This window comes from Myotis yumanensis, unplaced genomic scaffold, assembly GCF_028538775.1.
Source record: "Myotis yumanensis isolate MYYU_CA2020_CCGP unplaced genomic scaffold, mMyoYum1.0.hap1 SCAF_8, whole genome shotgun sequence".
Lineage (NCBI taxonomy): Eukaryota > Metazoa > Chordata > Mammalia > Chiroptera > Vespertilionidae > Myotis > Myotis yumanensis.
In genome coordinates, this window is record NW_027223759.1 from 64,274,311 (window position 1) to 64,300,526 (window position 26,216).

Here is a 26,216-nt window from a genome sequence, read left to right on the forward strand (position 1 = left end):
AGATGGAAGCTGCCCCACAACCCAGGCTTCTTCCCTGACTGGGAATCAAACCAGCGACTTCTTGGAGCATGGGTCGATGCTCAATCCATTGACCCACACTGGCTGGGCAAACTTTTCGTATTATTTTTTGTTTTGCCTTTTATACTTTGTTCTGATTAATAATCCTATATTATTTTTCTTAATATAACTATATGGAATTGTGTGTAAAAATGGCTAACTTCATCCTTAAAATTCAGATATTGTATCTTGGTATAATTAGGTGTGGGTCCTCCCTTCCAACTTCATCCCCATATTAGTCTTTCCTGGGACTCAGATATTTGTTAGCTCAGGCACGTTTTCTTTGATACTCTAACTATAAGATTACATTTTTTAGGAGCACTTTATAATTAGTGCTCCCACGTTGTCCCTTCCTTTTCAAAGGTCTGGAATCTCTGGTTCTGAATCCACTTTTCAGTGAGTCACAGACTTTCACCTTCTGCAGCTCTTTAACTGACTGTTTTGTTACAACAATGGGTTTTCTGAGTGTTTAGAGATTCAAATGTAATCTTTCATAGTAAATGTTTGTGCTGTCCCAGGACTTCTATTTCTATCCTTGCTCACTTTCTTTCCTAAAATGACTGATGCCATCATCCTTCTTTCTGTCCTTCCCAGATACATTATATTCTGATCATCTTAGAGTGGGCATGTATATAAAGGAAGTATATGGTGGGTGTTACTGGTGACGCAAACTCTGGATGACTCAGAAAATGGGTAACCATGTGGTTGTAAAGTGACTAGGCCTAAGTTTTTTGGTCCCCTTTTTGCTGATCCTATATCACTGAATTTAGCAGCAGATGGTAGGAATGAATGTGAGCACTATCCTGTCATCTTTTTGACAACCTTGTAGACTTTCATAAGGTAATACTAGTACCACTGGAGTTTGTGTTTCTTAGTTCTAATACTTTTTTCCCCCAACCTAATCATTTGCCACCTTTTGGTATGCTAATAAATGAACTTCACTTGAAAAATATATCAGGACCATGGCCAGAAGCCCTGTCCTATGAGTGGTGGTGGAGTGGGGACTGCATTAAGGGAGCTATCCTTTCTCTCAGTGCTGACTGTTCAGGAAGTTTTTCTGATTCCAAAGTTAAATCAAAAGCAATGGTATAGGTCACCTATGGAATCTCACCCAAGAACTATCTTTAGGATAGTGTTGAATCTAGACCTCTGAATATCATTTATACCCCAAATGAGTCAATAAGTAAGAGAGAGTATGGCAGTGTAAGAGAAATCCCTGTATAAATGAACATTTAAAAGAACCATAGCTAATTCTCCTCTAAGGAAATTTCTCCAAAATACTATAGCTAAGTTCAGGAAAGATTTACCTATTGTCTTAAACCTTGCCTGTTTAGTTAACAAAAGGTGAGAAGTTTTAGCAGGAACTGACTAGGAGATTAGTACATATGTTGCTGCCTCTAAGTTATCCCTGGAGCAGCATGGGTCCTAAGGTGCAGGTGTAATTCTGTAACATTCTGCTTAGAATCTTACCTGAGGAAGGCACTGGCCTACCACACTGTGCAATCAGCACCATGAGAACCTGCTTCTGTGGCAGCTGTTCATGTGTTCATCAGTGAGAAGGAACGGTATCAGCTTCCCTGAACAACAGAGGGGGTCTGCTTTATTTCTGGGAACTCCCCCGTATTCCTGTGAGTGGTGATATCAGTCAGTCAGTTCTGTCTTATTCCCCTTATATTATTTCCTGACCCAACCATAAGAAATTGTCATGTTTCAAAACCTGAGATCTAATATCTTCAATAATTATAATTAGTTAAATGTAATAGGCATCCAGTAAGTGGTTATTGGTAATAATAACCGTCTTCAGGCAGTTTATAATGTTTGAATTAAAATGAAATAAAAAATATGATGAGGTTTCATTTTTTAATGGCTCACAGATAGATCTTGTAAGCTTCTTTTAGGCGGACTAATTATGGAAGCAAGAAGATGATAGCTTTCAGAAAGAAGGGGCATTGGATTCAGACCTCTAAAAATAAAGAGATGAGCAGAAAGGCAGAGTACAGAATATAAAAGACTAACTCTTTGGCACATTATTCTACTTATTTATGTTTTAATCCTCGCCCATTGATATGTTTTTATTGATTTGAGAGAGAGAGGAAGGGCAAGAGAGAGAGAAAATCATCTATCAATTGCCTCCTGTACGCCCTAACTAGGAATCAAACCCACAACCTTTTGGTGTGTGGGATGATGCTCCAACCAACTGAGCCACCTGGAATTCTTGCTGGAAAAAAAAAAAAATATCTTGCATCAATATATTTGTCCCAGAGGATTTACTTTCATTCTAAAGTGCTCTTATTGTAATACAGAAACTTCATAAGGGATTTGATGAGAGTCAATAATTGCAGAAGCCAGGACTGCAGTTATTTTTCAAGACTTTTTTATTTGAATTACTTTGCTTTATTTTAAGTTTATCTTATGTATCTCCAAAGGGTATTTGACGCTGTTTATGGAAAAGGGTATGTATAGTGACAGTAAGCTCTTTCAAATAGAAAGAGAATAACTAAAACATATAAGGAAACGGGGACTATAACTAGGATAGTATTTTTACTGAGAACACAAAACTTTATTTCATTAGATTAGAACTTACAGTAGGAGAGAGACATGTAGTTTTAGCTCTAGAAAATACAGAAATAATCAGTACTTAGTTTTCTCTCTTTTTTAAGAAAAATAATCCTTATTCTTTGCAGATGATTTATTAAAAATTAATGTCAATCTTACCCAAGGCTTTCTTGGCTCTGACAATTTTGAATTTATTCTTCTTTCATTTAATCTTTTTCAGTGCCAAGTGTACCTTATTTTTCATTAATCCTAATTTACTGCAGTCAGTTGGCTCTTTTAGATAATGCTTTTCAAAGGGTCTCTGAATTTCCTAAGCCATTAGCTTCCTCTCAGAATATATCTCAACTTAATTAGAAAAAGTGTTTTACATCATTGATCACCACTTGCCTCTTGAAGTTTTATTCCCTTGGTTTCATTGTTCTTGCTTGTATTCTCTTCCAGTCTTAAGTATCTTTCTCAATCTTTTACTTTGCTTCTCTCTTTTCTTCTGCTTCTTAAACATTGATAATCCAAGTTTTCACTTCTTGACATCATCTCCTCGTGGGACATTCTGTATGCCATGGTATCATCTCTGATTTTTTCTTTCCCCCTCTAACCCCTTTCTCCTCCATTTCTCACCAGTTGATTCTCCATCAGACATGTCTTTTATAAATGTCTTAATTTTCTCTTGTTTTTACATCACTTTGTTAATTCAGATCTTTTTGGTCTCTTGTATGAACAGTTACAGTCACTTCCAATTAGGTTTTCCTGTTTCTGTCTTCATACACAAATTATTTTGCCAGTCACTAAAACTCAGGATTACATGACTGCTTATCTTCTGTCAGTATGCCACAATCTTTTCTGCTTTACTCATGCTGTTTTTATATATATACTGGAACGTTCTTTTTTCTTTTTAATCTATTGACTCATACAATAAGCATTCTGCATACTTTGTTTTCCTAAATATAGTAACTCTTATTCTCTGTTGTGTGTTTTTGCTGCATTTTGATCATGCCACTGGTATCACTGTGTAGATTCCCTTTTCAGACTAGAAATTCACGGGTAGCAAGGATTGTATTTTATGTTTGTGTCAACTGAAATCATGTAAAAGGATAAGAAAATCAATAAACTAGTAATGAATAGAATTAATGAGGTACACCAACTAGTGATGCACAAGATTATATTTAAGTTTTAAATTGTAAGATTCCTTAACTCTGCTTTGATTTTTCTCTCCAGTGTCTCTCAGAAGATAAAAGTGTGCAAGAAGTCCTACAGAAGCATTTCAACGTCAGCAAAAGCCTGCGGTCCTTACATATGCTATTGGTTCGTATTAGCTTTGTTTTTATCATTTTTTTAAATTTTTATTTCACAAGACAATTATATTCTGTTGGGAATTCATTAAACCTATAAATTTTGGGAGAATTATCATGTTTACTACATGGAGTTCTCCAGTCTCTGTCTGTGGCATTTTTCTCCTTTTATTTAGTTCTTTGCTTTCTTTCATCATTTATCTTATAATTTTTTATCCTGTTTGTACATGTTTAAAGTATTTAACTTTTTAGAGCAGTTGTCCATGATGTTTTGTTCTTAATTTTGGTTTCAGCATGCTCTTTGTTAGTATATAGAAATGTGATTGATTTTTTGTATGTTGATGCACTCTGCAAACTTGCTGAACTCATTCTAGGAGTTTTTTAGATTTCTTGAGACAGTCATGTCATCTGCAAATAGAGAGGTAGGTTTTTTCCCCCTTACCAACCTGACTATATTTTATTTCTCTTTCTTGTCTTGCAACATCTAAAACCTGTCAAAAATGCTAAGTAAGTGTGGTGAGGATGGACATCTTTGCCTTGTTTCCTATCTTGGGAGAAAAGCATTTAGCCTTTCACTGTTAAGTATAAGGAAGCTATAGGTTGTTTATACATTTGTTATCAAGTTATGGTAATTCCCATCTGTTCTTAACTTGTTGATAGTTTATTATAAATGGATGTTGGATTTGTCAAATGCTTACTCTATCAATGAATATGCTCTATGATTTTTCTTCTTTAGCCTGTGCGGTGTTGGGTTGCACTGCTTGACTTCTGAATGTTGAACTAGCTTTGCATACCTGGAATAAATCTCATCTTGTTATGGTCTTAAACAAAGTAATAATATCTTTTAAGCTTAAACATTATCAACGAAGAAGTACTTTATTCTGAAAATGAAAGCTCTTCCTTTATTAAGAGTATTTGACATTAGCCTAATGTTTCTAGAAAATTATCTGTGGCAAATATCATTCAAGGAAAAACTAATTTTGTTTCATGAATTTCTTCTTGGTCACTTTCATTTATTATAATAATAGGTATCATTTATTAAATAGCACTTGAGCTGGGAACTATATAGTTGCTTTACCAACATTTTGTCTATTTTTTTTTTTTAATCCTCACCGGAGGATATTTTCCCATTGATTTTTAGAGGGAGTGGAAGAGAGAGGGAAAGACAGAGAGGAATACCAGTGTGACAGAAACACATCAATTGGTTGCCTCCTGCACACGCCCTGACCAGGGCCCAGGCCGGGGAGAAACCTGCAATCGAGGTTCGTGCCCTTGACCGGAATCGAACCTGGGACCCTTCAGTCGGCAGGCCAAAGCTCTATCCACCGAGCAATCCAGTTAGGGCAGATTATGTCTATATTTTACCTTTGGATATTTTTATCTTTATTTTTTAAGAAACTGAGGCTTCTTATGATGCAATATCTTTTTAAAAAAAATAAGTTTTTGATTTCAGAGAGGAAGGGAGAGAGAGAGAGAGAGAGAGAGAGAGAGAAACAGAAACTTCAGTGATGAGAATCATTGATTGGCTGCCTCCTGCACACCTCCTACTGGGGATGGAGCCTGCAACCTAGGCATGTGCCCTTGACCAGAATCAAACCCAGGACCCTTCGGTTCGCAGGCTGACACTCTATCCACTTAGTCAAAACAGCCAGGGCATGGTTAATTATCTTGCCCCAGGTCACACGGGTAGTAGATGGCAAACCCAACCCAAAGCCAAGGTGTCTGGCTTCAAGCTTGTATCCTGCTTTACTCTATGGTTCTGCTGTGTTTGTTTACAGATTCTCCTTTCCCATTTCTGCTTTTGGTGAGGAAATTTAAGAGCTTTTTTTGTATATACTTTCTCATTAGAAATCCCCCTCCCATCTTGTCATTTTCATTAACAACTGTCTTTCTTACAAAGTAATTTTGGGATTAAGAATTTTTAGAGTAGTATTTTTAATTATTTGTATATGAAAATTAGACTTTATTAACTTACTTTACATAGAGAATACACACACCACACATACATGCAACATAACTATTCATATACACACTTCTCATTATGATAAAATTTCTCTGCCTTAAAATTGTCAGCATGAACAAATATTTTTCCAGTTTTCTGTTACACTTCTCATTCGGGGTAATGGCTTGATTTTTGTTTCAGCTTTTCATGTTTAAGAAAAGTTTGGAATTGGTGGAAATTATAAAGAAGGGGGAATGACTTGACTGAGATTAATTATAGTTTGGATAATTTTTCAACAACCACCACAACAAAATCAGGAGTTATACATAGAAAAAAAAAAAAGAAAGAAACACCTTCATTGCATATCCAAAAGTAAATTCCAAGTTGATAAACCTATATGTCTGTACAAAAAGTTTAAAAAGTTTATAAAAAAATGTAAGAGAATATATTTGTAATCTTGAGGTAGGGAAATGTTTCTTAGATAAAATACGCAAATTCCAAGCCATAAAAAAACAGATGGATAAAGTTTAACTACATTTAACTTTTAAATGTAGACTGACTGGCCAGGATGGAGATTTAAAAAAAAAAAAAAAGCTGATTGGGAGAGGGTGTATGCAATGCATCTAATCATCAATACTATCCATAATAAATAAAGAGCTTTTATAGTAATCAGTAAAGGAATGAGCTAAGAGTACGAGCAAGCCATTTAGCAATGTAGAATCCCACATGCCCTATAATATACAACGATGCGTTACCTCGCCAGTATTCAGGGAAACGGTACAATTTAAACTTTACATAATTAAACACTAGAGTTAAACCTTTTTTTCCTGCCAACTGGTAGGTGTCAAAAGTTTATATCTGATGGTGTGGTGTCTGTGACTGTAGAAATGCGTTGCTGCTGATAGTGTGAATATGTACAGGGACTTTGGAGAACAATTTGGCGAATTAGATATCTAGAGTAACTCAGAAGCACAAGAAGGCGTAGAAAGGTTGTTTATTGCAGCCTTATTCATAATTGCAAAAGAAATGAGAGGTGTTCATCAATAAAAGAAAAAGAATTAAATTGTAGAGCAATACAATACAACAGGAAAAAAATGAATAAACTAGACTTGACAACTTGATGTGGATAAATTCTCATGATAAATGTTCAATGGAGAGAGAGTTGCAACAGTACAATATGATATTTATATAAAATTTAAAAATTACTCTATAGTCTAGGAAACCATGCATAGGTAGAAGTACATAGGTAGTAGGAGACGTGCATTTTTATTTATGCCTGGCCAGTTTGCCTCAATGGTTGAGCATCATGGTTCAATTCCTGGTCAGGGCACATCCCCAGTGGGGGGCATGCAGGAGGCAGCTGATCAATGATTCTCTGGCCCCCTCTGAAATCAATGAAAATAATACATTTTTTTTTAAATGTGCATTTTTATTTTTGTATACAAAGGAGAAGAGAGTTCAACCAAGGAAAGAGACAGGGGCTTCAACTGTATAAGGTCATATTTTGTAAGCGAAGAAAGTGGTCGTGGTTATTGATTATATTATTCTCTTGCCTTTTTGAGTGTCAAAAATATTTAATTGTAAAATGTAAAAGGACAGGTCAGAGAAAGGGAATGAAGCAGGGAAATGAAGTTCAAATAAAGTGGGCTCTGCTTTCAAGGAGAGCTATTTCTGAGTGTAATTTTGGTTTTTATCTTTTTCCTTTTTGAACAATTGAACATAAGGTAGCTAACTTCTTTCTATTACTTAACCCCGACCTGGACTGGCAGATTTGGTGGTTAGAAAGTTATGCACAAGTCACACATCTGCCTTTTAGTTTGGTTTGGTGTGGGGCTTTAAGTTGTATTTTACTTATTTTTGGTCGCTCTGCTTGCCCTACTCCTTTTTAAATGTTCTTCCTTTAACTTACACCATACACAAGAATAAACTCAAAATGGATAAAGGACTTAAATGTACGACAGGAAACCATAAAAATTCTAGAAGAATACAAAGGCAACAAAATCTCAGACATATGCCAAAACAATTTCTTCACTGATACAGCTCCTAGGGCAGTTGAAACTAAAGAGAAACTGAACAAATGGGACTACATCAAAATAAAAAGCTTCTGCACAGCAAAAGAAACCATCAACAAAACAACAAGAAAACCCACCTCGTGGGAAAACATATTTGCCAACGTCATATCGGATAAGGGCTTAATCTCCAAAATTTATAGGGAACTCATACAACTTAACAAAAAGAAGATAAACAATCCAATCAAAAAATGGGCAAAGGATCTTAATAGACACCTTTCAAAAGAGGACATTCAGAAAGCCAAGAGACATATGAAAACATGCTCAAAGTCACTAATCATCCGAGAGATGCAAATCAAAACAACAATGAGGTACCATCTCACACCTGTCAGAATGGCCATCATCAACAAATCAACAAACGACAAGTGCTGGAGAGGATGTGGAGAAAAAGGAACACTTGTGCACTGCTGGTGGGAATGCAGACTGGTGCAGCCACTATGGAAGGCAGTATGGAGGCTCCTCAAAAAATTGGAAATGGAACTCCCATTTGACCCTGTGATCCCACTACTAGGAATATATCCCAAGAAACCAGAAACACCTATCAGAAAGGATATATGCACCCAGATGTTCATAGCAGCACAATTCACCATAGCTAAGATCTGGAAACAGCCTAAGTGCCCATCAGTAGATGAATGGATTAGAAAACTGTGGTACATCTACACGATGGAATACTATGCTGCTGTTAAAAAGAAGGAACTCCTACCATTTGCAACATCATGGATGGAACTGGAGAGCATTATGCTAAGTGAAACAAGCCAGTCAATGAAGGAAAAATACCACATGATCTCACTCATTCATGGATAATAAAGACCATTACAAACTTTTGAACAATAATAGATACAGAGGCAGAGCTGCCTCAAACTGATTGTCAAACTGCAGTGGGAAGGCCAGAGAGAGTTGGGGGGCAGGAGGGAGGGGAGTAAGAGATCAACCGAAGGACTTGTATGCATGCATATAAGCATAACTAATGGACATAAGACACTGGGGGGTAAGGGAGGGTAGTGGTTTGTCAAGGGCGGGGGGGGGAAAAAGGATACTTATGTAATACCCTTTGTAATACTTTAAGAGGAAAATAAAAGAAAAAAAAAAAAGAAAAAAAAATAAAAATTCACACACAAATGAAAATGGAAAAAAAAAAAAAAAAAAAAAAAAATGTTCTTCCTTTGAGGAGTTGTAAGTAAGATATGCAAGTGGGAAGGAGTAGAGAGAGCAGCAAAACTTTTTTATGCTTTACATTTATAATTATACTAGAGGCCCAGTGCACAAAAACTTGTGCACTCGGGGGTGGGGGTCTTTCAGCCCGGCCTGTGCCCTCTCGCAGTCTGGGACCCCTTGGGAGATAACGACCTGCTGGCTTAGGCCTGCTCCCCGGTGGCAGAGGACAGGCCCAATCCCTAGGTGCAGCCCCTGGTCGGGCTCAGAGCAGGGCCGATTGGGGAGTTGGGGCGCCACCCCCTGTCATGCACAGAGCAGGGCAGATTGGGAGGTTGCGATGCCACCCTCAGTCACGCTCAGGGTGGGGCCGATTGGGGGGTTGGGGCACCGCCCCCTGTCACGCACAGAGCAGGGCCAATCAGGGGGTTGGGGCGCCACCCCCTGTCACGCACAGAGCAGGGCCCATCAGGGGGTTGGGGAGCTCCCCCCTGTCACGCACAGAGTAGGGCCGATAGGGGAGTAGGGGCACCGCCCCCTGTCACACACAGAGCAGGGCTGATCAGGGGGTTGGGGCACCACCCTCTATCACCCACAGAGCAGGGCCGATCAGGGGGTTGGGGCGCCGCCACTCTCACACTCAGGGCAGGGCTGATGGGGAGGTTATGGCTCTACCCCATCACACACAGAGCAGGGCCCGTGGGGGGGCGGCGATTGGGGTGCCGCACCCTGTCACACACAGAGCCGCAGGGCGATCAAGGGGTTGGGGAGCTCCCCCCTATCAGGCACAGAGCAGGGCTGATCAGGGGGTTGGGGCGCCTTCCCCTGTCACAAACAGAGCAGGGCAGATAGGGCGGTTGTGGCCCCGCCCCCTGTCACACACAGAGCAGCAGGGTGATCAGGGGGTTTGGGCGCTGCCCCCTGTCACGCTGATCCCGGTGCCGGGAGGCCTCGAGGCTCCGCTCATCCCGGTGCTGGGAGGCATATTACCCTTTTACTATATAGGATAGAGGCCTGGTGCATGGGTAGGGGCTGGCTGGTTTGCCCTGAACGGTGTCCTGGATCAGGGTGGGGGTACCTACTGGGGTGCCTGGAAAGCCTGTATGAGGGGATGATGGCTGTTTGCAGCTGGTCACACACCCTTCAGGGTGGGGGTCCTCACTGGGGTGCCTGGCCAGTCTGGGTGAGGGGCTGAGGGCTGTTTTCAGGCTGGTGGGTGACTGAAGCTCCCAACCGCTCCTTTTTTTCTTTTTTTTTTTATTCTGGGCCAAGGCCTCTGCTGCTGAAAGCAGGTATCTGGTTTGTTTCAGTTCTATAATCGAAACACTATCATCTCCAGCTCTGAGATCCCGGCCGGCTGAAAGCTGGTTCCTGGGGTTTTGTTTAGCTTCTATATTTGTTACAATGTTTCAAACTGCCAGCTCAGAGGCTGGCAAGGCAGGCGGGGAACGTTGGAGTCCTCCTTCACTGAAGCAAGCAAGCCTCATGTTTGCTTCCAGCTGCCTGGCTGCCGGCCGCCATCTTGGCTGGCAGTTAATTTGCATATCGCCCTGATTAGCCAATGGGAAGGGTAGCAGTTGTACGCTAATTACCATGTTTCTCTTTTATTAGATAGGATGGCATATGAATTTAAATATTAAATTTTAGTACAGCTAAATATGAGAGAATACTTTTCCCAAGCATTAATATTTACTCTCTCATAAGAGTAGACTCTCCAAATTAAAAAGTGTTGTTCAGTAATACCGCCACATTTCCCAAGTAAAGATGTAATTGTTTTCCTGATCCTCATTTTCCTAGATGCTTGCTTTAAGTCGTGTAACCACATCACACCCATTTATCACTGCAGCAGATTTGATGGAGGCAAACCAGCTGTGTAGCATGGACTCTAAAGCAAATATTGTACATGGTGAGAAACCTACCTGATTAATAATTAACCTTGGGCATAGTGCTTTATACACAGACTGCTTTTATATCCACACTGCCTTTAACTCGGCCCTTTATAAGGTGTTGTCACTCCCACTTAAAGTCCCCGAAAACTGTCACTGCCTCCCTTGCCACTTCGAAAGTCCAGCTAGCACTGTGTTGCAGGTATTCTTACTGCACCAGGTGCTAATGAAGAGCATGGGCTTTTAGCCATTTGGGGGTTTACTGTCACTTTTGAGAATCTAATGAGTCATCTCTTTAGGAAAAAGAATTTAGATATAATTTCTTGGGATTTAAGGATTCTTTGAATAATCAAGAGCCCTGTGTGACTTAAAGTTACATATGATTGCACAGTTTGCTTACTGTGGACCATATGGTACGTGCTTAATTCTTCTAACATCTCCGTAAGTTAGAAAGATCCCTATTCTGTTGATATGAAAACTAAGATCAGGGAAGTTGAGTAATTTGCTTAAGATTAGATGACAGTAACTGAAACACGTTGGGACCTGGGGGGTTTTGACCCCTTTCCACCCTTTCACTTCATCATTTTGTTTGAGGGGCAGTTATTTCAGTCTTATGTATCAGTAAGTAAACTATAACTTATAGTTTGTTTACCTTTTACTATAGGTCTGTCAGTCTTGGAAATCTGTCTTATAATAGCAATGAAACATTTAAATGACATCTATGAAGAGGAGCCCTTTAATTTTCAAATGGTCTATAATGGTGAGATGAGACTTGGGTAGTTTCTTTCTGACTCTACCCCACTGCTTATTGAAGATCCTGACTTTGTCATTGCTTTCTGCCCAGAGTTTCAGAAGTTTGTTCAAAGGAAAGCCCATTCTGTCTATAATTTTGAGAAACCTGTTGTCATGAAGGTAAGATTCACTGTTATTTTTCTGCAGGCTGGTATATTTTTATATCCAATTTAATTGTCTAGTTGACCCTTGAACAACATGGGGGTTTAAACAGTGTCCACTTATACATGAATTTTTTTTCAGTAAGTATTGTAAATGTATTTTCTCTTTGCTATAATTTTCTTAAAATTTTCTTTGTTCTAGCTTCCTTTATTGTAAGAATATAGTATATAATCTATATGACATACAAAATATGTGTCAATCAACTGTTTGTTATTGGTAAGGCTTCCAGTCTACAGTAGCCTAGTAGTAAAGTTTTGGGAGAGACAAAGTTATATGGGGATTTCTGACGGGGTGTGGAGGGTTGTTGGCACCCCTAACCCCAGCATTGTTCAAGGCCTCACTATATATCATAGGTGCACAAAGTTAGCAGCCAGGTGTTTTGGTTTGTGGGAGTATACTGCCCTCTACTGTCTGCTCCTAACACTTACATCCTGAAAAGAAACATTTATAGTCTGTGAAATATATTGATACAGCCCTATCCCTTTATACTCAAGGTTTGGCTAGGCTCTATAATTTTAGCAGTAAAAAGCTACAAAAATGCTGACATGAGCCATTAAGAAACCAACAGGCGAAATCTCACTGGCTGGTGAAAGCATATCGAGAAGGTTTTATTAGGGGTTGGGTGACACAAGGGTTTTAAAACTTGAGAAACTTTATTCTTGTGTAATATGTATTACCCACTAAAAATAAAATGTGAGCCATATAATATAATTATCAATTTTCTAGTAGCAACAAAAAATAAAGTGAAGTTTATTTTAATAATAAATTTTATTTAACCTAATATACCAAAATAGTCCCTAAATATTCATTGGAAATACTCTTTAGATTCCATAAAATTTTTAGCTAAAGAAGTAGATGTAGCCCAGGCGGTGTTGCTCAGTGGTTGACCATCGACCTATGAACCAGGAGGTCACAGTTGGATTCCCTGTCAGGGCACATGCCCAGGTTGCAAACTCCATTCTAGTAGGGAGCCTGCAGGAGGCAACCGATCAATGATTCTCTCTCATCATTAATATTTCTCTCTCCCCCTCACTTCCTCTCTGAAATCAATAAAAATATATTTTACAAAAAAATATTTACATATTGAAAGTTTCTAAACATAGTTAATTTTTTTTATTGACTCAGGCATTGGTTTTTAAATTCAATTTAATGAAAATGAAATAAAATTAAAAATCGAGTCCCACATTTCAAATGCTCAGTAGCCCTATGTAGCTAGTGATTACCTTATTGGACACCACAGCTCTAGAGGACTTTATGAGAAAAAACTTTTGTTTTAAAGCAATGGACCCATACATCCCTTAGCATCCCCTGTAGACCTATGTAGTCAGAATTTTATTTCTTGTAGCAACCAAAAAGTGTTGGGGCATTGCCATTTCTTCACAACAGAAAGTGTATCTAGCACAGTGCAGGTGGGTTTTCTCCCCCTTCCTAATACCCATGTCTGTCTGATAGTCATGGCTTCTGGGAGTTGTGAATGGAAAAAGGTACCTGAGCATTTACATTCTTAGGAGTTTCTACATTTAAAAAACAAACATTTTTGCTGCCTATATTTTAAATCTCCTTAATTTTATTCAGCCCCAGCCTTTTGTATTTTTCTCATTTTCAGAAGTGGTATCTGAGCTATTTGTTTCATCAGAAGAATTTTTGATACATAGAGAATATGTTCTAATGATATTTTTCACAATAAAGCTGTAGGAATAGAAAGCTCAGGAATTGATTGTAATGTTAGTATTTACGTTTAGTATGTCATGATTTAATGGTTTGTTTTTTCATAACCTAACAATACCTAAAACAATCATCAGGGTTAAAAAAGACATAATATGTGTGGTAAGAGGAAACAGAAGAGAGCCCTATTAAGGTGGGGAAAATGGAAGGAAACTCTGACAGGTGGTGGCAGTCTCCACCAGACTCCTTAGGGGACAGGAGCTGGCCCCTCCTCCATTGTGGTCCTCTGCTGAGTCACAAGGTCAGCTGACAGGCTTGCTGTGCTCCTAGGGCTCTTTCCTCTCAGCTGCATTAAACTTACACAGCAGTCTTACAAAGGTACAAACAAAATATAAGTGCAAATTGGAGTAATTTTAAGTCAAAAAGTAATGGACTTAGTGGATCTTAGCTGGAAACCCCTCATTAACTTCATCACTAGTAGGAAATATGATATAGAATAAGATCAGAAACAAAAAATGAGATTAGGAAAAATCATGGTGTGCAGACTGGATTAAAATGTGTCCTGTTTACATTCAACAATATAGTGACAGATAACTATTTATTGACGCTGCTTCACCTGATATACAAGTTTTTACGAAGTTGATGGAGAGTTGTTTTTGATTATTGATTTCTATTAAGTTTTTTCTGGCATTCTATTCCACAACTGATCAAAATCCTTAACTGTTCTCTGGGTTGTTCCTCTAATGAACCTAAACTATTTTTTTCATCTTTCAGGCCTTTGAACACTTACAACAATTAGAATTAATAAGGCCCGTGGAAAGAACTTCAATAAATGCACAGAGAGAGTACCAGCTGATGAAACTACTTTTGGATAATACTCAAATTATGAATGCTTTGCAGAAATACCCCAACTGTCCTACAGATGTTAGGCAGTGGGCAACATCCTCACTAAGCTGGTTATAAATATAACCCATGGCTTCAGTCATGTAGTTTCAGGCAGACTTCTCTCAAGAACTAAAAGCTGTTGTCCTTTAATAAGATGTGTTAATACATTTTTTTATATTTATAGACATGTATTTTTTGTATTTATGGGGAACTGTTACACAGGTAGTATTCTTGGCTATGTCATGTCTTTAAATCATAAGCAGTTACGTGATTTATAATTCCAGTAATTTAGACTATGTTGAAGTAGAAGTTAAAAAAAATGTGACTATTTCTTAGATATTGAACCATATACTTATTTAACAGTTATGAAGTATTTTTGTGTTACATTTGAAATGTTCATTTCAGTCTAGCAGCCAATGTTTTTATAAACATTAAAGAAAGCATTAAAGAAACAACAGCAAACATTGAGATGTAGAGTAATTTTTTTAGTTTTTTTTCTGTACCATGGAAATGTTGGATTCTATTTCAGACCCAGGTCTAGTTCAGGAGCCTGGCCAGTTTGGCTAGAAGATGCTTCAAATGGAAGTGAAAGGCCAAAAGTTTGGACATTTTCCTCCAGACTTCTCCGACTGTGGTACTTTATACTACCTACAGAAGAACCCCTTGAAGAGTTGAAGGGTGTTCTTAAATGCAGGTCCTTGGGCCTATTCTAGTCCAAAATGATCAGAATTTATGTTTTTAAACAGGTACTTACGAAATTCTTGAAAAACCACTTTCACAAAGACTAGGGAATGTTTGGCAGTGTTAACTAAATCTATATCTAAAAGTAAAACGCAAGAGGAATGTGGAACTGTCAGCCAAAGGATCACCTTATAAATTCAGGAATCCACAAGCTAATACAGCCATGTATTTAAAGTGGAATATAATAAGCATTCGTTAAGTGTTAGCGACTTCATTTATTCAGGATTATTTGATTGCCTATTGTTTTCATGGAAGGTTTACAGAAGGCATTGTCCCTAAACTTGTGCAGTTTGTAATACCTGTAACTGTCAAAGATAGGATGTTTCAGTGCCGTTACCTGCAGATGAAGAATCTAGCACAGCGGTGGCAGTGTTCAGAGTCACAGAGAATGATGACAGAGCCCAGTTCAAATCGGGTTTGACATCAAAGTCCCTGCTATTAAGGTGTGAAATCCAGCAAAGGTTTCTTACCATGTGTTTTTTAAAGAATACTCCAGGAAATGATTTATCTGGTTTTTAAGAAGTCTTGGACATCGAATAGAAATATCTGTGTGTAATAAAAGTAGCTCTCGTAGTTCTTCAATAATTACAACCTATTGTTCTACACACTTAGCCAGTCATGCCCTGCCCCTAAGTCTTCAGATCACTATCACTTGCTTTTCAGCAGTTTCACTAAATCTAAGGCTTACATACTATTTCTGTGCAATACTCTAGATTTTTAGGGGATGCTTTGCCAACATAATAGCTTCACTATTACTAGAAGCAAAGATTTTATTATACACTTGAGCTAAAATTGACCCTTTAAAATTTTTTCTCAACTATTTTAAGGCACTGACTGTATAAATACTTGAAGAACTGACTTGAGGTTTATAAATTTTTATTAGGCTAAATGCCACTAAAAGACTGAGAGCCCTCCCTCCTCTGCCTCCCTGGTACATAAAGCTAGATTAGATCCATCAGCATGCAAGTATACAGATTAAAAAACTAAGCAGCAAGGTGGGTTTTCATACTCATGAAACAGAAAGCAAGCCATCCCCTTCTTAAGTCATCAGATTGAAAACCAGGTGTGGAAGAAGAATTCAGTGCAGTTTTTACCCATGACTCCCCCCCAGGTGCCCTAACAAAAACAGATTCTTATAAAACAAATCTATATAATAAAAGCCTAAGCAGCCTGTTATGGCAGAAGGACCAGAACGACCGGTTGCTATGATGCACACTGACCACCAGCTCAGTGCAGGAGCCGGGTTCACAGCTGGTGAGCGCAGTGGCGGGAGCCCCTCCCGCCTCTGCGGCAGTTGTAAGGAGCAAGGGCTCCCTGACTTCGAGAGGGATGTCCAACTGCCGGCTTAGACCCAGGAGAGGGTGCAGGCCGGGCTGAGGGACTCCCTAGCATCCCCCGCCACCCGTACACAAATTTCACATACTGGGCCTCATGTTTTAATTAAAGAAATACTTTCCAATTCATGTGCACGTGCATATGAATGGCTCTGAGGAATGAAAACCTGTTGTGCAAACTTACTATGTCATAATGCTATATATATTAAGTGTATACTGTATTAGCTTCCTGATAAAGATAAATCAGTGTTTTGCAGAACACATTGTGGAAAACAATTCCAATATTCCTGTAGATTTCACCATTGTTCCCATTTTCATGTAGTTTAGAAGACAATGCACGTTCTTTCAAACCACCATAACCTAAGTGTTGTCCCTTCCTTTGCCTTTACCCTAAAAACTTGAGAATCAGTGTGAACTGTAACACTCCATGTGGCATTGTGGGGCTTTTCCACTCCCCCTTTCTTCGAAAGCCACATCATAAACAAAACTTTTGCAACATTAAATATGTAAATGGAAGCTGGCTTCCTATTACTGATTACCCAAAGTGAAAATACCAGAATTCTTCCATCCACTTGGTAAACAGGAAATGTATATCTTTGAGGGCTATTTCCTAAGCCACATTTTTTTTTATTTTCATATGAAGAAGAAAACTAATGCCAGCTAGCCCCTGGCTTCCTAAAACTGGCAGGACCAACATAAATACTTTAGTGGGAATATAATCTGTTTAGACGACAAAGGAAGGAAATTCCATAACTGACAAGCCTTCCTTTCACCTTATCCCCATTCATGCAAATCTCAAAGTGGAAGCCTCACTATAAATTACAAAGCTACTATTCCCCTCTTAAGAACATATATAGCTAAAGAAAAACTGCATATGCAAATCATACTATATTCACTTTTTTTTATTTAACTTGGGGATGGAATGGGAATAGCATACATTTTATTTGTACAATATTTAACAATCACTTATCCAAGGTGGGGTTTAATGGGGCTTTTTTTTTTTTTTAGCTTTTTGTTAAATACTTGCAGAAAAAACAGCAAGTACAATTTGACAGTAGTACAACAACCTGTGCCCAAAACACTGACAAGAAATACAGAGTAAAGCTAAATAATTGCTTTCCAATATTTTGAGAGGTAACAAATAGGATATGGGTTTAGACTGCATAAAAAATGTACTGCTGGTTGAATATCTGAGGTAAATGATGTTCAATCAAAATGCTACTTGTATCATTTTGCCCATAAATCAGTAAATAATTTTATGCACATTATACCAAATGTTCCTAAAAAGTAACTTTTTTAGAAAGGTAAAAAAGAGAAACTGGAAAATATCTATGGTGAAGCAGTTTTTTTTTAAACAGTAATCAGTTTATCCCACCAAACTATCATCTGGCCAGGGTTTTTTCCCATAGCACCTGCATTTTACTTAAATGCAGTTGTTATGTAGGGATAAGGAAAGGGGGAAGAGATTCTTTTTTAATTTGATGATATATGATTCTATTTTAAATTCCAAATTTGTGGGGGTTGTTTCCTGATTGTATTTTCAAAACCATCACCATGAAGGATAGTTCATGGGACCAACAATTGTGAGGCACAGTCTCTGTTCTAGAATTCACAAGATATCTATAATAAACACTCAAACAAGAATCACACATCACATGCTGAAAACTTCCTAGCATCTAAAATACATACAAGAGCTGTGCAGGGCATTGACTTCGAATAAAGCCAAATACCGGTTAATCCATCATCAGTCCTATGGCAGTTGATCATAAAGCGTTCTTTAGATGAAGATCTGGGCAAGGTAAAGAGTGTAAGTTAGAGCAGCAGTCCGATGGGTATCAGAAAGGCTAAATACAAGACAAATCATAAGGAGCACCATACACATGAGGAAAAAAAGTATTGGAGTCCATTTACCCCAAAACAAAGTCTTTTCTCATTCTTTGATCTTTCTTTTTTTACTATCCCCAGCTCAAACGTTTTGTTGACTTGCCCACTCTGCCCCAACTGTAAACCAAACATGAAAATGCCCTGCAAAAGAAAGTTCTAACGAGACTGGGTATCAGGACAAGGTAGTCACCAGAACATTCTTACGTAACTGCTTATAAAGTTTTTCTAATAACGTTCTCAAAAGGATACAAGCTTTAAAATTGGTTAGTTAAGTACAATACCCAGATTTCTAAAAAAAATTTCTAACTTACAAGAGAAAAATTTATTTTGTGAATAAATGGTCTTATAAAACTTATCTCTAAGTACCCACATAAGACAAATATTCCTCCTGTTTTGGATTTTTAACTTTTAAAATCAGGATTAAATGTTTAGAACACATGTAAATTAGTCTTCAGGAGATTAACAATTTTCATGTGTGAACATTCTGATTCTTTTCCTTTCTTGATTAGTTTCAAAGTGAAAGCGAAACCATATCAAGAAATTGATAGGCAAAGTATTTTTTAACTAAAGAGGTGAACTCAACATTGAAATGGGAATTCCTAAAAATGACATGACGACTTGGGCACATGTGACCAAGAGAATGTTCTAGATGGTGTGTGGCACATGGGCAACAATGCTATTACTCTTTTTTCCCTCCCTGCTTAGAGTCTGTTGACCTATTTATTTTTAAATAATATAACTTATGATTCCCAGAGAGTAAATGCACATCATATGTAAAATGTAGTGTACTGTGTGATTAAATAGCCATTTAAAGATAACACATTCACAGTGAGTGCCTGACAGTGACATGTAAAAAATTATTTTATAAAGTTAATGTACGGATTTCAAAATGACCTGACAAAAAGTATATAGTGTAATACTGGTGGTCAGTAATCTAGAAATTCAGGAAATGAATGTTTTACTTTGGCCTGAATAATTTGAGAAAGAATCCAATGATATTCTAATGGTATACTGTTTTGAAAAGCACTTTGACACCTACCATCAATTCCATTTTCTTATCAAGGGTAAGGAATGAACTATCTTAAAAGAGTCAGTTGTGAGAGCAACTTGCAGGAGGAGACGGCTCTATGTGACCTATTTTCAATATTGGTTACCTCTAAATGTCATTGCATATTTTAAGTTATAGGTTTAACTTGTTATCCCTGATTTGTTTTAAAGTGGTAACATCTGAAATCTGTGCTTAAAATTTAGTCTCTATCCTAGGATAATTCTTTACATATCACAGACATCAAATATTACTCTGACAGGATGGCACCAAGCAGAAATATGGTGATAAACTTATAAGTCTCAAAGCAGAGAGTGAGGAATTCTGGGTAATGACACTTCCTGAGGTGATCCTAAAACAGTGATAAAGAATGTCCCACACTGTTTGGTGAAAAGAAATACACTACAATTTTACATATATAAATAGGAAAAAAATCTATTTTAAAAGAATAAAAATGAAGAGCTTTCCAGTGTCACAGCTCACTTAAAAATTTTAAATCATGCTTTAAATTTTCAAATATTCCCCAAACACAGCACACCTAAAAAAAATACTTAGGTAAAAATGCAATATTTTGGGAACTGGATATAAGATGAAGCTTTAAAACATGGGAAGAAAGGGGAATGCCACCATTTTTCAAAGAACAGCACTTTTTTCCTAAAATTACAAGCTAGCACAAGAAAAGCTAAAACACTGCTTTACGAATGGCCACTTACTGTTGGCACTAAGTATAGCTTACCTTTTTTTCTTAAATAACACAGTGAATTTGTAATACCTTGTTACAAAACATGGATCAATTTATTATTCAAATTTTGTTAGTGTTTTCAATTATATAATTTAGCAACCGTGGAACTGAGGTATACCTTGTTGAGGGAGGTTAAAGTAATGCTTGGAAGCCTCTTTACTGTACCCCACTTTGATGACTGTTTATGTACACAGAACAGCAGCACACTAAACATTCACAAGCTGTGTCATATTGGCATTACAATAGTCATTTATAGAAACACAACAGCAAATGCAATAAAAACAAGTTACCCTTTTTTAAAATCTGAAATGAAAAGTTTCTGATTTAAAAAAAAAAAATAGCAGTAGTTCATTTAAGGAATTAGTGTCTTCTGACAGACATTAGAAATCTGAAGTCAGTTTCAAACACTTGATTAGCCAGGTCCAAAGAGCCTTGATTTGGAGAGGGCCATATTCTTCATGTACACTTTCTCAAAAGTTTATAGAGTTTGCAATGTTTCTCTTCATCTCGTCCTTTCACGTCTCTGCTATACGCAGTGCCTAAGTCTCCCAGAGCCACAGTTTTAAACGAGGGTCTTCTTTTCGACGTATCCAGGAGAACTCCTGCTCATTTCACACAGAAAATACACTGTAAGCAGTTGCGTTAGCTTAGCAGCTCCAGTTCACAGTCCCGTTTCTCAATGTGTACACATGGTGCAACCATCATAGACTAGATTCTTTGGGAGGAAAGTCAACATTTGTCACCATTGTGACCACTGTTACAATGTCCTCTGTGGTAATGATATTTGTTAGTCTCTGCATCTGAGTAATTCTTTCCCCTACACATCCAGCTGATAACCTGGCTTCTGCATCATGATCCCAACATTCTTCTATCGTTTCACAGAGCATTGCCATTCCCTAGAAAGGAAAAACATATTCAAACACCATGGCAATTTTTGTTTTCTATTAGGAAATAGAATAAAACTTCCATAAACGAAAGTGTCAAGATTAACCAAGTTTGCTATTATTTGCCAGTGTTCATTTTTTAGTATCTAATGTACACAGGAACATTAAGAATAAGAGAAGCACTGAGATAAAATTTTTTTAGCACTGGAGATTATCAGAGTAGGTAATTAATTTTTTCAATTCCAAAAATTGCTATCCATTGTTCATAAACCAAGTCATTTCAGTGCTAACCCTTGAAATGGATTTAAGACTAAGGCTATAGGAGGTATACATTAACAATCAACATTTCTATCTTGCAATTTATATCTTGAAAACTATCCTTGAGAATGATCCTGGTTATATCTAGACCAAAATAACCACAACAATACTGTCCCATCCTGTGTCCACCTAGTCTCTAGTTTCAGAGCATCCTTAAGAATTTGAAAATCTTGCAACCACAAATCAAAATGCTAAAGCAAATGCCCTTGGAGAGAGAGAACTGGGTGTTTATGGCATCATATAGGAAGGTGGTGATCAGCAGGGTTAACCCCATCATCCGCAGACGGCTCAGAGCCAGGAGCTCCTTTCCCAAACAGGAGTCATCTGCACAGGACCACACAGGGATGAGAGCCCGCAAGGCCCTATGACTGCATCATCTCCCCTGTGAGTGCACAATCTTCTTGTTTCTAGAGCAGAGTATTCTGATGAAGATCACCTCCCAGAAATCATTCCAGAAATGTGTAGAGGTGTAAATCATTCCTCTGCAAAGCATTTTATTGGGATTTCATGTGACAAGCTAACTGCGTAACTTACAGCATGCTTCTGCCAATAATCTCTTAAAACGGGCCTCTTTTTTTTATGCACAACAACTTCCTGCATGTCTTCAAGAGATGGATGCTGGCCGATTTCCTCCTCAAATGGCAGCATGTACTCATCTACAGGTCCTAAAGTGTAAATAAAAAGGGGAAAAAGTCTTTTAATTTAAGTTTCCCTGATTTCCAAAGTGAACAAACTTTAAAACACTATCACATTTCCCAGCTGTTACATACTGCAATGAGAGAAGCACTCTCAACCAGACTTACACACAGTGTGACCCAAACTCTAGCTTAGGGGAAGTCAGGTCTGACTTGGCATGTGACTTTGCAAAGGACGGTAAGGAGCTTTCTTAACCCTTATATGAGTACTGGTTATCCCCACGCATATGTAGGATATAGAGAACCACTGATATTTGCAACTGCTCTGGGGTACCCACTCCTCTTACAATTCAAGTCAGTGGTGCTGTAAACAGTGGTGCCGCAGCCTGGGTTCAGTCTGTTACAACCATCTCTAATCTATGAAATGCTCAGACTCTCAACACACTACACATGAGGGGTCTGTACCCCAGAGTCTGCCTCCTCTGCCCCCAAGAGCTGACAAAAATATATTGTTTTTCAAATCACAAACTCTCTCCACACAGGGTTGCCAAAAATTCAGAATATTGCCTTCACAGACAAGCAAGATTTCTTCAGTATTATAAGTGATTCCTGGTTTCTTAGGCCTACTCAAACAGGAAAAGGCAGTCAGGAGTTAATAATGAATATCTGATGCACTTTTCTCCTGATCAGAAACTTTACATATATTAATTATTTCCATTTTACTTTCACAGACTGAAGGTCGAGTTACATCTATTTTACAAATAAAAAGGAAGCTCAGAAAAGTTCCCTAATTTGCACAAGGGCATACAGCTGTTAAGTGTAGAGTTGGCACTTGAATCCATTTGAATGACTACAGTCTGTGCTTTCTCCCCTTGACAGAAGCCTGTCACTAAGCAATTTCAGTGTCCAGCTATGTCTGTACATAGACATAAACCTTGTACAAGCTCTTTAAATGCACTAAATTCTCCTGAAAAGAATCTAAGTCAAACAGTAAGTCATGAAGAAAGGCAGCTAACCCCACCCTCTCTAAATGTAAGCATTTCTGATGCCTGGTCACAGCCTCCCCGGGAACCCCTGCAGTGACAGCACTGTCACCCTAAGGCGTCTATTCCACCCCTCCTCAGAGTGTGGTCCACAGGGCAGCAGCACTGGCCTGACCCAGTACACCTTGTAACGCGTAAATATCAGGCCCAACCCAGACGTCTAGTCAGAATCTGAATCAACAAGGCCTCGAGGGGTTTGGTATACATTAGTTTGAGAGTCACTGAATTGAATCAATAATTCGATATCAAGAAATTTTAAAGCACTCACTTTAGCAATATCCACACTGTCCTCTGCCCCAGTTTCTGCCTAAGGGTTAGAAATGCCTGACTGCAATTCAGTACTTCACAGCACATGCCAGGCATCCAAGGAATGTGAGCATCCATCCTTTTCCATAAAAACTTCCCTGGTAAATCCTCCTCCCAATAACAATTTTCCCAATCTAAACTCCCATAACACTTCCTTACATTTAGTTCTCAAGTGTTACATATATCCAAAAATATTTACTGAATACCTATGTACCAAGCACTGGGCTAGACAATCCACACTTACCTTCTCTAGAGCAGTGGTTCTCAACCTTCTGGCCCTTTAAATACAGTTCCTCATGTTGTGACCCAACCATAAAATTATTTTCGTTGCTACTTCATAACTGTAATGTTGCTACTGTTATGAATCGTAATGTAAATATCTGATATGCAGGGTGGTCTTAGGCAACCCCTGTGAAAGGGTCGTTCGACCGCCAAAGGGGTCACGACCCACAGGTTGAGAACCGCTGCTCTAGAGTTAATAGTCCCAGAAAAAATGTGCCACCTTAATGAAACTGTACATTACTTAAGGGCAGGTCCCTGTGTATCCATATCTAATGGTTCGCTTTGGAGAGTTCATATTAATAAAGTTCTTATGAGATATATTTTTCTATGATATCTGCCATTTAATCTACTTTTTCTTCCATAAATGCCCATAATAAATGTACTTCCATTTACAGCCAAATACACTGAACAGCTTACTCTTCTTCCTACAGAACTACAAACTTAAATTATATCTAAACTGCTTCCTACTTTTTTAGGTTCTGAATCCACTTCCATACCAAATCCCCTGTCTGGAAGAATAAACGGCTGTCCATTCCTGAGCATATTCTAATAAGTTCCTTTAAAAGCACAGCTCCCCAAGTCAAGTTTCATATACCAGAGTAGTCTGTCCTGCACTAAGACTATTACTATACTCAGCATTTAAGTATTCTTGTAATCATAGGCTAAATTTGGTTATACCTTTCAAAATATTCAACAGTTTCTATGGTCTTTGACAATCCACAGGAAGTTTTTAGGCAATTATAAGTTAAAATATAAAACACCAGATCAAGTTAATTTACATTTGGGAGTTTAACAAAGTTTGCCTTATATTCTCACATGCAAAAACTGTAACATAACTGAAGGGAGTAGAGAGGCTTTGCAAAGAGCACTAAAACCAAGTACTTACAGCACTATAAATCTCACACCAGGAACATAGTATGCAGATTTATTATCAATCAGTCAATGCAAGTATTTATAGGACGTGAACAATGACCTCACTAACAAGAACAAAGAACATGAATCCTTAGAACCCAGGTGCTGTGCAGGCAAACATTCGCAATAATGTCTACATCAGATCACACTTTCAGAGCTTTAAGGAGACATAATTTAACCTGTGGTATATCCACACGCCTGCTCAGTTACGTGTCAGAGGACAGACTGATTCGTCAGGTATATGACAGATTCAGCCTGAATGTCCTGGGAGCAAAAGTCTCTCAACTCTATATGTATTTCCTCTGGCCAGAGGTGTTGACTTAGAACCTGGGGCAGGACCCACATGAACTAACAGTACAACCTTCTCCCTACATCTGGGTCAGTTTCAAATCTAGGTTTTACCATTTACCACTTTGAGGCTAAAACAGGCAAGCTACTTTAATTTCTACTTAAAATTTGAGCCTCAAATTCCTCATGTGTAAACCTGAGATAATTACTACTCCAAAGGTGTTTTAGGAAATAACCTAAAGCTATGTGAAGTGTCCAGCAAAACATCTGGCAAGGTGAAGGACCCATACATCCTGCCCCCTTCTCCCCTGCCTCCTGAATTCCCTAAGCTACCACCTCCTGTAGTCTATTTTAAAAAAATTAAAATGTGTACTTTAAAATATTACCTTTGAGTGTAATCATCCCTTTTCATACATGTGTAGTAGGCATATATATCTTTTTAAAAAATGTTTTTTTCCCTTACCATCTGCAGCAGTACAGCGAGAAGCCAGTTCCCACAGGACTAATCCCATGGCGTACATATCTATCCTCAAAAATGCATCCCTTTGGAAGTTTATGGCACCCTCTAATACCTCTGGAGCCATATACCTTCGGGTACCAACCTGAAAAAGATGTTGAAAGCAAATAGTACTCATTCATTAATTTTATGAACTAACATATACTTTTGTAAAAAAGAATCAAAACCAGATGTGGTGTAATATCAGATAAGGTAACTAAGTTATAACCACCAGACTACAAGGTCAAGCAGAATTTATTCCATTTCAAGTAATACAACAGCCAAGACACTCACTAGAAAGAACAGAAGCATCTATCAGTAAGGGTAGATTAAACAAATGGAGCATAAGCAGCTCTTAAAAACATGAGGTACATCTATGGGCTAATCTAGAAAGATTTCCAAAAACACTGCAGGATGAAAACATCAATGAACAAAGCAGTATAAACCAAAGTCCTTTCTGGGTACACTTAATAAATATATCAACATTATGCTAGTATAGGCTTAGAATTTTTCCCCTCTTCTGGAAGTAATCATAAGAAACTAAACAATAATTGTGGGGAGAAGGATGAGAGAGAAAAAAAACTATATAGTTTTAAGTTGTACCTTTACACACTTTGAAATGTATCTTTTTTAAAAAATGCTTTAAGGGTTTCTCTTTTCCTGTATTAGAAAATAATACACTAATAAAAATACAAAATGTAAAAAGAATTAGCTAAAAAAAGGATGAATAAACTTTTTAAAGTCTAGTTGTACAAAATCTGTATGTTTACTTATTCATGACTTCTGTCTCAGAGGTCTTTATCTTTCCCTAACAATTTGGTATTTCTTAGTAATGTAACAATGTTTACTAA

At 37.9% G+C, this 26,216-nt stretch overlaps 2 protein-coding genes across 6 annotated transcripts in view; one reads left to right on the forward strand and one right to left on the reverse strand.

Moving 5' to 3' along the window:
- ORC4 (origin recognition complex subunit 4) overlaps positions 1-26,081 on the forward strand; it is an 82,418-nt gene extending 56,337 nt beyond the window's left edge. For all 4 annotated transcript variants that reach the window (XM_070423051.1, XM_070423050.1, XM_070423049.1 and 1 more), the window contains 5 exons: positions 3,829-3,915; positions 10,863-10,971; positions 11,616-11,711; positions 11,796-11,863; positions 14,345-26,081. In XM_070423051.1, the coding sequence (XP_070279152.1) occupies positions 3,829-3,915; positions 10,863-10,971; positions 11,616-11,711; positions 11,796-11,863; positions 14,345-14,533 (549 nt within the window). In that variant the 3' untranslated portion in view covers positions 14,534-26,081. The remainder of the gene's footprint in view (positions 1-3,828; positions 3,916-10,862; positions 10,972-11,615; positions 11,712-11,795; positions 11,864-14,344) is intronic.
- Positions 20,530-26,216, reverse strand: part of ACVR2A (activin A receptor type 2A) — an 89,532-nt gene continuing 83,845 nt past the window's right edge. For both annotated transcript variants that reach the window (XM_070423053.1, XM_070423054.1), the window contains 3 exons: positions 25,333-25,471; positions 21,938-22,068; positions 20,530-21,097 (listed from right to left, as the gene is read on the reverse strand). In XM_070423053.1, the coding sequence (XP_070279154.1) occupies positions 20,903-21,097; positions 21,938-22,068; positions 25,333-25,471 (465 nt within the window). In that variant the 3' untranslated portion in view covers positions 20,530-20,902. The remainder of the gene's footprint in view (positions 21,098-21,937; positions 22,069-25,332; positions 25,472-26,216) is intronic.